Raw genomic sequence first — 13,296 nt, 5'->3', positions numbered from 1 at the left:
AAGCCACGCTGCTAAGGGGCGGCTTGCACCTGTCACCCTGGGATTCCAGATATTGGCAAAGGCTCTTGCCACCCCCATAGTGCCTTTTTTAGGCAAGGCTCAAATTCTAAACCTACCACCCTAGAACACAAAAGGAAAAAAACTAAGGGTAATGCTGCTCAATGCCAGAAGTCTGAATCTCAAAATGCACGCACTCGAGGCCCTTCTCAGTATGGAGAACATCGATGTCTGTGCTGTGACAGAAACCTGGTTCAAGGCTCCTGAGAGCACCCCAGCACTATCAGGTTTTACCTCATATCATGCGTTCCGGCCCCAAAATCTGGACAATACCAAGAAAGGAGGGGGGTATCCATATTCATCAAGGACACCCACACCTCAAGACTGGTTGCAATGCACGATGCATCGGAGACCATCCAGGTGCAATTAACCATAGGCAAGACTGCTCTGCAAATTGTAGCATGTTACAGGCCACCCTCACAAACTCAGGAACCTCACATGGCCTTCCTGAAAACACTAGAGGGGATAAATGTATCACCAAACACCATCATACTAGGTGACTTCAATTACCCTAATATAGACTGGGAACACTACTCAAGCCCAAACACCCTAGCCCAAAAGTTCCTGGAATTCATAAACTCAGATGCCATGGAACAACTAGTTACCATCCCCACAAGAGGAGATAACATACTTGACCTCATCATCACGAACATGGGAGCACAATGTTCAACACCGGAAGTATACCCCTCACTGGTGAGATCAGATCACAAACTAATCTCGCTGGAGGTCCTCATCCCACCCCACCTGAAATAAAAGACCACAGTAAAGAACTTCTCAAAAGCCGACTTCACACTTCTAAAGACTAGTGTGGTCTCCTTTAAGGCCCGCGAGCTGGCGGAAAACAGTACACATGCCACTGAATCACTTACAAATGCCTTCTACCAGCACCTGCAGGACTGCATGGATAAGGCAATCCCAAGCAAAACAAAGACTCTTTGTACCAAAGGCAAGCGTCCAGTCTGGTGGACCCCAGCCATAAACAAACTCTACAACAAAAGGAGGAAGCTACTACAAGATAGAGCAAAATCCTTAAAAGGTAAGACACCCTTGATCACTATAAGTAAAAAACTAAGAGCTCTCATAAAATCATCCAAAGCAAATTTTGAGAGAAAAATAGCTAAAGACTCAAAAGACAATCATAAGGCCTTCTTTAGCTATGTTAGAAACCTGGGAGGAAACTCCCAGATATGCTCAGAACTAGTTCAAAATGATGTGAAGATTACTGATCCTACGGACATTGCCGACATACTGGCTGACAGGTTCAGTACAAACTTCTCCCCCCCCTCCCCCCCAAAAGGAGAGATATCTATACCAAATGATTGCAGCCCCCAAACATCTCCAACGCCCAAGTGAGAACTGCTCTCTCCAAAGCAAAAAACACAGCATCCATGGGACCTGATGGTGTCCCCGGCTGTGTGCTCCACGAACTCAATGAGGAATTAAACCCACAGCTAGGACAGCTGTTTAATCAAAGTCTTACCTCTGGATACGTACCCAGGGAGTGGCGCACTGCAACTGTGGTCCCACTTCACAAAGGCGGTGCCTCCACCGACCCTGGAAATTACCGGCCCATTAGCTTGACAAGCCTTATCTGCAAAGCCATGGAGAGGATCATAATGGACCTCATAAATAAAGACATAGGAATTTGCAGACTTTGGATCCAACCCAGTTTGGCTTTGTCAAAGGCAGATCATGCCTTTTAAACTTGGTTGACTTTTTGAAACAGTCACCAAAGCCATTGATGAGGAAAGGCAGTCCATACAGCCTACCTCGATCTGGCGAAGGCCTCGATACAATACCCCACTCGGGTATCATTGAAAAACTCATCAGCTTAAATATTAACCCATACATCACAAGATGGGTTGCAAACTGGCTGAGTGACAGAACCCACAGGGTCAGAGTTGCTGGCGCCATGTCAGACTCAAAGCCTGTCACAAGTGGTGTCCCACAGGGCTCAGTCCTGGGCCCACTCTTGTTTGGCATCTACTTCTCCGAAGTACAAGCAAACACAGGAGGGTTATGGCTGACAAAGTTTGCAGATGACTGCAAACTGGGCGCCATAGTAGAAAACACATCTGACACAGATATCCTTCAGAAGGGTCTCACAGAAACAGATAACTGGTGCCAGAGCCATGGCATAAAGTTAAATGCCAAAAAATGCATAGTCATACCCTTCGGGAAAAAAAGGTTCCCCCTAGCTACCAAATAGGTGGCAATCCACTGAGCACAGAAGAAGTTATCAGGGACCTGGGGACCCAGGTTGATAGTAGTCTGTCATTCGACACCCATGTAGCTAAAGTAGTTAGGAAGACCTTCTACATTGCCCACCTTATCATGAAGGGATTCTCATCTAGATCAAGGGAGGTCATTGTCTCCCTCTACTCATCACTCATCAGACCAATGATTGAGTACAATGCCCCATTCGGAATGTATCTGACCCGACACTTGCAGCAGCTGGAGAGGCCACAAAAGTTCCTCACCAAAAGGATAAAGGGTCTCAAAAATCTGTCCTATGCTGCCCGACTGAAAGAACTCCAGCTCTATTCAGTCGCTTACCGCTTGCTCAGAGGTGACCTTTGCCTAACATACAAGGCCATGTCAAACCCAGATTTGATGAATATGCTTCACCTCAAAATCTAGATCCATCAGAACCACAAGGGCGGGAGACTTAAACCTCGACACGGCTATTAATAGGACGTGCTGGAGGGATAGATTCATCACCCAAAGACTCCCTATGCTGTGGAACAAAATCCCGGTATATGTGAGGCAGAGCACCTCGCTGGCCTTGTTCAAGAGAAATCCTGACCAATGGATGGGAGATCGCAGATATACCCCAGGGATTACCTCAGTGTCACTGCTCGATAGAGGCACAGCAAAATAATGGGTATAGTTCCCCATACTAAAGGGGTGGCGTAAGCCACAAAACGATGGGCTAGGCTTGTAAATGCCCTCGGGCAGATAGCCTAGTATGAACCTATGAATGGACCTAGGAAAAATAAAAAAAATTAAAGCAACTCAAAGTGCCTACAGCCAGGAATGTGGCCATTGAATCATCAGAAATGTGTATGTGAAAGCATCTATGTTATGCATGAAAGCACACAAAGTGGGCATCTTGCTTAATTATGGTACAACTGTCTTCAAGGAGAGTACATTCTGTTCCTTTGGAGACACAAATAACTGAAGATTTGCTGCAGACTGTATGAGGTTAGGCAGCTTTACTTATGCCTTGCAGAGTTTGTGTGTTACTGGACTTTTCGTCACCTGTTAAGTCCTGCAGCATACTGCAGGTAATTGTGCTACTTCACCCATGACTAGTGCTACACTGTGGCATATTGTCTGTAACTGTAGTACTTCACAGGTGCTAACTGTGCATACAGCGTTTTTTTTTTGTTTATCCTTGTAATGACCAAATTAGTCCCACTAGGCTAGTGGCCACTTCAGGGGAGACCCAACGTTCTATTTGTACTACTAGGAGGAAATTTGGCCAGGGCATCAGGAAAATTCCCTTATTCTTTTTGATGGGTGCCTTGGGATCTTTTATACCCACTTGAGCTACGACCACTTCAAACAGATGAGAACTTGGTTTAATATCTAACCTGAAAGACGACATACTCAGGAGGGCAGCATTCCCCCTAATGCTGCATTACAGTGTCAACAAGCCAATCACCTAGGGTGGGAAAAGAACCCACAGCCTTATGGTCTTCTAACACCAAAGGAGAGTGTGCTACTTGTTAGTGCCACTCGCACTGATTAATCATACATCTGTGATTTGTTGCAGAGGACTACCTCTGCAGCATACAGCTGCATATATCTGTGGGGCATCACAGAGATTAGGTTGTGCAGCATACAGTGTTCATCCGTGGTGCTACAGAGGACTAGCTGTGCAGCATACAGAGTGCATCTGTGGTGCATCACAGAGGTCAAGTTGTGCAGCATACAACGTACATCTGTGGTGCTTCAGAGGACTAGCTGTACATACAACGTACATCTGTGGTGCTTCAGAGGACTAGCTGTGCATCATACAGTGTACATCTCTGGTGCTTACAAGGACTAGCTGTGCAACATACAGCGTGCATCTGTAGTGCTTCACCGAATACTAGCTGTGCAGCATACAGTGTACATCTGTGGTGCTTACGAGGACTAGCTGTGCAGCATAGTGTGCATCTGTGGTGCTTCACCGAATACTAGCTGTGCAGCATACAGCGTGCATTTGCTGTTTTCACTAAAGAATAGCTGTGCAGCATACCGTGTACAAGTCTGGTATTGTAGCCTAAGTTAATGGCATCAAAAATGAGACTAGCCCACAGGTAAACTTCTGTCAAGTCTGTGCTGAATCCAGATGTAACTTAGCATATGTTTATGTAACAGATGCCAGAACCCAAAATTCTTTTTTTTTTTTTTTTTTTTTTTTTTCCATTTTCTATGCATTTTTCTTACTGCAAAGTTAAAATCCAATAATTTCAAATGAGGCTTTGTATAAGTGAAGGAGGGGGGGAGGGGCAAAGTGAAGAGTACCTGGTCATATTTTATGCATGTGAGTGTTTTTAAATATTCATCCTGCTTACTTTATGCCATAGATGTAAGATTTCAAGGGCATAGTTCTATCTTTTATATTCACCAGGCCTATTTTCTTCTTAACATTGCTGTATACATTCAGTTGTAATGCCATTTTTGTGTGTTATTGCATACTTGCTATGCTTTTTTGATATACAGATACATTTTGTATTTTGTCACATCTGTTCCTGGGAAGAACCTGAAAAGGGTCCATTTGGAATAGAGCTCTACCCTGGTTAATAAATATATGTGTATGTGTATATCTATATATATATATATATATATATATATATATATATATATATATATATATATATATATAATGTATACGCATACATAAAAAAATAAACATTTTAACATTTATAATTGATCAGGCAGTGATTGTACAGTATTTAAAAATCCAAAAAAAGACTGTCATAATTTTTGGTCAGCTTACAAAAGTTAATGCTGTATTTTTATTGAGTAGTTAAGAATTAAACTCCAATGTACTGCTTTCTAAATGTATTACTTTACCCTTTGATTTATTAAAGGCTAGATTCCACAGAAATAGATATGTTAGTTTGCTTTATGATCATGGTTGTTCACCACAACAATTTTTTTTTTTCAAGTCTAGAATGTTTAGTGATGTTAGACTTCCTTCTTTCTTTTAGTATTATCAAAAGTAGATTACATGTAATTGGCCATGATTTAGAAGAACCCTGAGGGATTTACTCTTTCAGCTATTTAAAACAATTCCGATAACTCTGACCTTCACTGTAATGTGTTTGCTGTGTAACCCAGCCAAATTCCAGGCCACAGGAGCCAGATCATAAACTGGATGCCTTAATCTGTTAATTAGTAGCAAGTAATTTACTGATTTTTTTTTTTTTTTTTTTTTTTTTTTTTTTTTTGTATGCCTTGGAGTAAACCATATATCAGAGAGACTTCTGTCTTAAGTTTGATAAATTTAGTCTGAAAAGTCTGGGTTGAGGCTTTGTAAAGGTATATTGATTAAACAAGTTAATCATGCTTTCAGGCAGTAGTTTCCTTAATGGTGAGATCCATAACTCCATTAGTTACTCAGAAGTGAACTTAGAATGCAGGCATAAATTTGTTTAGATAGCTGCCACACTTATGATACAGATCTAAGAAAGACTTGTTGCGATGTGAGATGAGTAAGGTAGACTGCTCAGGGATTTACAGTTGTGTACATCATGGATTATCTTTTTATTTGGAGGTTTAGGATCAAACCTGGCATGAAACTGCATTTTACTCTGTTTTAACCCAGTATTCATGCCATGAACCACTTGGTATCTATTTTAGGAAAAGTGTTCAGTAATAAACCCAATGCAATAGACTTTCATGTCCTTAGAATAGGTTTTTACAATTGTTCACAATTTCCTCAGCTGAAATGCACCTTTCTTAGTAGGTCATAAATTCAAGCCCTAAGCACTGGATTGAAGCTTGTTACAGTAAAGGTGGTTTACAATGACTATATTTGTTTCTAAGCGATACATGCAATAACACACACTGACTTGTTTTCTTGGGTACATGGACAAGGCATCATTGAGGCTAAGTCCTCTGGCCTGTGTAACAGATCCTTAAGGTAGTATTACCTGGCCTATACTGTCCACCCCCAGCATCTCAAAAGTGAACTGTCATGACACATTCCATCAGGCTTCATTCCTATTGAACCTGCTCCAGTAACTGAAGTTAATTTCCAATCCTAAGTTTTGGCATTGTGTTCTGAGGTTCTGTTACTTTGGCAACTCATTGAACCTTTAAAGCTGCCTTTTGGCTGAAGTACTCTTGGGTGAGTTGCTCATTAATGTTAAGAGTTAAAACCATTCCAGAATAAGTTTATGTTCATTTTGGCACTACTGTGTTCTAGGATTGCACTTTCTGATAATTGGGTAAATGGGCTAAACCTCCTGACTCCTTTTCAGTGATGACTCTGCCTACAAAAATGGTATTAGAATTGTATTTTTTACAGTGTAGAACTATTTTAATAACAAATTATTTTTATTATTACAGCCTTCACTGACCTAATGTATCAGGGCTTAGCATTTTCTGTTTTCTATTGATAAAGGGGGCATAAAGACAAATAGTTTAGCTTTGATTCCATTTGAATTGTGTGGTGCTGATATATAGATTCTTGTTTTAGTTTGGTTAAATCTTTTAACACATCTGTCTTTTTTATTTATTTTTTTTTTTTGCCAACAGGACTCGCTGCTTGCCAGCCCCATCATCCTGGATTTAGTCATCCTAACAGAACTGTGCCAGAGGATAACTTTCCAAACTGAGTCCGACCCTAAATTTCAGACCTTTCACAGCATATTGTCTATCCTCAGCTTCCTGTGCAAAGCTCCTCTTGTACCAAATGGGACTCCAGTTGTAAATGCACTTTTCAGACAAAGGAGCTGCATAGAAAACATACTGAGGTATGTCAAACTCCCCTTAATTGCTGTTGTGTGTTTAGTATTAGGCTGATGTGTATTTTCTTATTTTTAGAGAGCTTGGGAATTTGTTTTAGTACAGGCCTACAGTTCTAGTAATTTAACAACTGAAGTAGGTCAGCTGTGAAAGTTAACTACAACTTTCTGGCTGTTTGATTTTTGCATAAAGAACCATGCATACTGTTAACAGGAATAAGTTACCATAGATGGAGAGAGAGATCTTGGATCCCCTGAGTAGCTTTCATTGTGGCATTTTTTGCATTTATCAAAACCAAGGGTCATGGTAACTGCTATTCCTAATGCAATACAGGTGCAGATGTAACTCCTGACATGCTGCACTAAGTTAGTGTTCCACTTCAGAAAGTCTTTCAAAAATCACTTACTGTCAAAAAGTGTGTATATTTGCAGAGTAAGCTAATAGTGGGTGAGTCTGTGCTAACATGTCAGTAGCTGTTTACAAGCTTGTGGATTTTATCCTATTAGAAGAGCATGGTTACAGAAATATGTGAGATTTAGCTCATCTCAGTCAAATACGTTGCAGCCATATATTTACTCTTGTAAATGTGACCTATATAAATAGTTTCTTGGCACATGTTTAATGAAGTACTGATTACAGTATCTTGGCTAATACAGAAATTGGACTAGTAGCTTTCTAAGACTAATGCACTTATAGTAATGATTAAATATTAATAACACACAATAAATTACCACATTTGGAAAGGAAGACATTAGACAAATCAGGCTGTTAGACAACCATCTATTTCTAATCAGAATAAAAACCTGTTTCAATAAAAAGGACCGTTTTTTAAGTATTGAAATTCCAATTGAATTCAGTAGATTGTATTTTAAGTGACATTTTGTTAGATGTCAGTAAGAGGATCTGGAGTGCAGATAATACAGTATGTGGTATTCATACTGCAGTATCTGTCCTTTCTTATACAATCCAGGGCACTCGGCTGCTCATTGTGCCTAACAATGTACTTGGACGGCATGATTGGTCCACTGTATTGCAGACATTGTCATGTCTTATTGTTTAGGTATTTTTATTAACTGCTCACCTTTATCTGGCATTATAAACTGGGTCTAGTATCCAGAAGTAGAGCATCCTTTGGCTCAATGGTGCTCAGAAATATCCTTCCTTGAATCCACCCAGGGGTTCTAAGTAGCTGGGGACTTTGTCCCATCAGTCGAGGATGGAATTAAAATTTACAACATCAGATAGTTATGGACTTACCATAACGTTCCATGTGTGTTGTCGATTTTCATTCGTCCTCAACTGATGGGTTTGGATCCAAGGCGTCAAATCAGTTAAGGAGGAATGAAAATAGACAACACAGAGGGAACGTTATGGTGAGTACATAACGTTTTTATTCTACTTTATAATGAATACTTTTACAGTGGGTATCAAAACTTTACAAGCTTTCATGTGAAGTTTACTTGGAATTGTATCTAATCTGCTTCTTTTTGAATGTCAACATTGTCTCACTGAGTCAGTGCTTCAGGACTTTAATGTCATCTGAATAACTATGCTTCTGTGTCCCAGCTGTGGCATTGAAAACAGATTTCTTAAGGTGAAAGGGAATATGTACAAATGGAAAAAATAAACAGGGGGAAAAGGCATGGGCTGTAGGTGGTGAGACATGGTAATGTGGGCTGATTTACTATATTCTTCTAAAATCTAAGATGGTCAGCCTGAAGGATAGAGGCAGGGTGTGTATGAGGCCTGTCACAGACAGAACTCTGGAAGGTGAGCCAGAAGTGAAGAATGGGAGAAGGTCTGAGTGTCCCATGTATAGGTTTACATTTCAGGAGCAGCTAGGGGGCATTGAGGATGATGCTATACTGAAGTTTGCTGTACTGCAGGTCACAGAGGGAATTCTGTTTCATAAAACGAGAATGATCTTGGACACATTAGTCACTTATGTACTTGTGTACGCTGTGCTGTTGTTGAAGGACATTTGAGGTCTGTAAACAGAAAGCAGAAAAACATTATTCTAGCCAAAGAGATGATAGCTGCCTTACCATCATGGTGTCTAACTTGCTTATTAAGCAAGGGTAATCATTTGTTAACTTAGTGCAATTTTGCTAGATAGCACCTTTAGTACCACATTTACCCACATAAGACAGAAGATACTAACGACCAAGTAGATGTACATTGAGGTGACCTGTCTACTACTGAGGATAAATTGCAAACAGTAGCTTGAAGTAGACAGGAGGTCATACTGGACCTGTGGCACTTTCTTGAAAAGAATAGATGGAAGCATGCAGTTTACTGATAGTAAAAAGGAAATGAGTGTTAGAATTTGTTGGCTTTATCATACCAAACAAATTTAAAGTAAGCATGATACTATCCGGGTGAGAGGAAGTAGGGACAGACACTCAGAAGTAGGGTCACAAAACTGAATAGTTAGTTTTGTGTCCGAAGACTGAGGTTACAGTATCTTGGAGAATTTTTCCTTTCTGTGATGTAAAGCGGTCTTGAGTTAGTGTGTGTGTGTGTGTGTGTGTGTGTGTGTGTGTGTGTGTGTGTGTGTATATTTTTAAAGGATTAAGGCTATGAGCTGTCAATGTGCTGATTCCTGTACTTCCTAGTGGGATTCCCTCAGCCTTCATTTGCTTACTGTGTGACTCTGAGCATTGCTTAATCAAACAGTGCTCCCACGCTCCATCTGCTAAAAGCTCCATGTGGATTAGTGCTCTCTGGTCAACCAAAGCAAATTAGGTAAAACTAGTAAAATTAGTAAAATACTTTTAAAAGGATTTTTACTGAGTTTTGATTTGTAATCTCCCTTTTCACTATTGATCACTGCAACACTGAAGTTGTGCCTTTTTTACCCATTTGGGAGTAGGGGTGTAGCCAGATATACTTTTTGTACTCTTGAGTACATTTTTTTCGGAGCATCATATCAACATGACTTTTTTCTGGTCATATGATGTCTACTACTGTCTAAATGAATGCACTTAACAATAAATGCAATATTGCTAATCTAAAAACAAAAATTGTAATAGTTTTAGGGGGAGCCGCTGAAAATGTTACTTGCATTTATTAAGTACTTGGCAGCAGCATTTTGAGAGATGTACAATTTTAGGTGACATATTTCCAAGGGGTGGGGGTTAACACTAAGGACTTGTGAGTACAAAATGCAATTTGCTTTGCTTGGTGCACCCCTGGTTTGGAGGTGTATGTTGCAGTACACTGGTGGCATGATGACTGTGTGCACTGCTTTTTGTGGAGTAATGTTAGAACACAGAGAATTTTTTAAAAGTGCATAATGTTTTATAAAATCCTGATTCTAGCAGGATTGTTCAGTGCATTATGGAGGGAGTGATTCAAAGACTACTATAATGCTACAGCAGTATAAAGGCAGCAGCAGGTAGTCTTGCTAGATTTCATCACATGCAAATGCAGGAGTTGATGGGTGCAGTTAATGTAAATTAGCCATGTGTTCTGCCCAGGAGCTGTATACCGTGATCAAATTAGCAGTGTAGTGCAATTCAGAGAACAGCTGTACAATGCTACTTTATGTAGAGCAGTGCAGACTGAATGCAGCTGTTTTAAAGTGTACACCCATTGCCATAGCAGGTAAGTACTGTGAGGCTGTGTGTGTGTATGTGTGTTTGTGTGTTGGATTTGTATGTGCATGTGTTTGAATGTCCCCTAGTCATGTAGAATGTGTGTGTGTACATGTGTGTCTCTGTAGGTGCCTGTGCAGGGAGCACTTAACGCAGTATTTCCGTTCACTCCAACTGTGTTGTATTTGATTCAGAGACATGCAAATGAGTTGCTTATGAGCTTTTGCTCTCATGCAACTCTTTCATCTGTCTGAATTGCTTCTTAGTGTCATAGTGCTACTAGAGCTAAACAATGAAGCACTAGTAGTGCACTATCAATATTTTCTGTGAATGCCCCCTCCCACCACTGAGGGCTGGGATGGCTTCATTGTCAAAACCAGGACAAATGATTTGTTCAAAATCTACTGACTGTATTAGTACATGGGAGTTTTTACATCAGGTGACACAACTGTCTAATCTGTGTTAGCATGTTTCCTGTTACGGATGTAATTTATCACACACTTAAATGCTTTTTCACACAAGTTGTTTGTTCTTTGAAACAGTGAAACCTTCTGTACCTGTGGCTGTCTGCTGGAATCTGTTCATTTCAGATTTGCCCTTTTGCCTAGAGATACATACATACAGACAGACAGACAGACAGACAGACACACACACACACACACAGCTGCATTGCCCACACTTTTCTTAATCTGGAGTATGTTAACTTTTCTGCATAGTCAAGCTGTCATATTCACTTAGACCTTTTGGCCAAGATCAAGTGTAGTGTAGTATACTATTAAAAACCTGGCGCACACACTGCTCACTACTCAAAACCTAAAGAAAAACACCTTCATGTTTTCTGAGTATACTTGATGTTGCTGGCTTCTGTTCTGCATTTGTCCCAGTTAGTTAATGAAACGTCTGTGGTTCTACTGACTTTTTGCTAATGAGGAAATATGTAATCTCAAGCATGGCTGGTGCTAGATTCAAAGTGCTAAGATATTGTCTTTGTCTGCTTTCCTTCTGACAGGGCTTGTGTTGGACTTCCTCCACAGAATCATATGCTTCTGGAATATAAGATGCAGAGAAGCTTCATGTTGCAAAAAAGAGAAAGCAATGGTGTTACCTGCCCTATTGGAAAGAAAGTTTCCGATATTTCCAATGGCTATTTCAACACAAATCACATTAAACAACACTCACATGGATACATTGAACCTGAAAACTGAAAGGAAAAAAAAGTTTTGCAGTTTTATGCATATTTGATAACGGATACCCAATGTGATAAGATGTGAAACATTTGTTTTATGTATTTTTTATATTTAGAATGTAACAAAGGCATGGATGTAGCCAGGAATTCTGTACTCTGATTTTTGGGTAGCCTTTTTGGGGGTTATGGGCAGAGGACTGCTTGACTGAATATGATTTTCCTTTAATTTAACCACTGCTCTTTCCATTTTGAATAGTAGCAGAAGTATTAGATACTATATAATGTCTTTTGACTGCATCAATATTTGTCTAGAGATGTAGAACTTAAAATTTAAGGATGGCTTTTGTCATCACAAGAAATTTTGTTTTGTCTGAGTCTCCTCTGTAAGCTTTGACCCTTATAGTGCTACATATCTTACTGGTCTGTTTATACCCCCCCCCCCAGGATAACCTACACCCAACATCAGTCCATGTGGAGACCCTCTCATGCAGGTGGGGGTTAACTTTTTGATGGCCTGTCTTTAAAGAATACTTTTACTAGCCATGACTCGAGAACAGCTACTCGGACCATCACAGTGAAAGCCACACACATTTTTGATTATGTAATGCCCACCCCCTGCACCATCATTCAGAGCTGTCTTATTTCTATGGTACAGCCTTGCATGGGACATATGGAAGTAAGACAAATCTGAATGATGGCGCAGGGGGAGGGTACTACGTAATCAGTGATGCCATATTTCCATTGTACACCCTTGCACTGGGTATCATTATTAATACTAGGTATAAGGATCCCTGAAAGCAACTAGTGCCAGCATCTACCAGTCCACAAGAGGGAAGAGCCACACCTCTCAACTGTACAGATTTTCTCAGAATGTCCAGATTTTGGTCTCAGTTTGGTCCATTTTATAATAAAATTGTGGTGTTCTGGCAAATTAGTCGTAAATTATTAATGACTGAAGTTATAAATTAATGACAGAAATTTGAGTCTCAGACTTCATATCTTTCAGAATTTTTTTACTAATGTAAAACCTGTTATTCTATCAACTTTCTAAGTTTTTAAGAGCAATATTTAAAAATTGTCCCTATTTTTGGGACTTTGTCCCTCTTACTTATGGCTTTGTCCAGATTACTTGCTCTAAGAGGTTGAGAGGTATGGGGCAGACCTGTAGCAATCTATCTCGAGCCCATCAAGCACTGGTGTCAGTCACTGAATCCCCTGATTTTAGAGCTGCCATTTGTACTGTGTTCTTGTGCCAGCAGGGCATCAGTTCTGAAAAACAAAGAAAACTTTACTTCATTTTCTACTTCAGGGGGCAACAACCTGACTGAGGTGAGCAGAAGTGTAGCTGGTTCAACCAGCACCACCACCCACTCAGAAGAGCAAAAATTTGTAATAAGCTGAGTGTAACAATTGGCTTAGTATAGTTAGATATCAAACAGGTGGCCAGATGCATCTCACACACACACACACACACACACACACACACACACA

General features: G+C 40.3%; 1 protein-coding gene across 1 annotated transcript in view; it reads left to right on the top strand.

Moving 5' to 3' along the window:
• ISYNA1 (inositol-3-phosphate synthase 1) overlaps nt 1–12,263 on the top strand; it is a 76,518-nt gene extending 64,255 nt beyond the window's left edge. Inside the window, exons 11-12 of the mRNA XM_044053845.1 lie at nt 6,814–7,031; nt 11,629–12,263. Of these exons, the coding sequence (XP_043909780.1) occupies nt 6,814–7,031; nt 11,629–11,824 (414 nt within the window). The 3' untranslated portion in view covers nt 11,825–12,263. The remainder of the gene's footprint in view (nt 1–6,813; nt 7,032–11,628) is intronic.
• Nucleotides 12,264–13,296: the final 1,033 nt, after the last annotated feature.

Source organism: Protopterus annectens, chromosome 13.part0 (assembly GCF_019279795.1).
Source record: "Protopterus annectens isolate FY-2018-M chromosome 13.part0, PAN1.0, whole genome shotgun sequence".
NCBI lineage: Eukaryota > Metazoa > Chordata > Ceratodontiformes > Protopteridae > Protopterus > Protopterus annectens.
The sequence above is the reverse complement of the archived record's forward strand: the minus strand, read 5'-3'. Positions and strand labels throughout refer to the sequence as shown.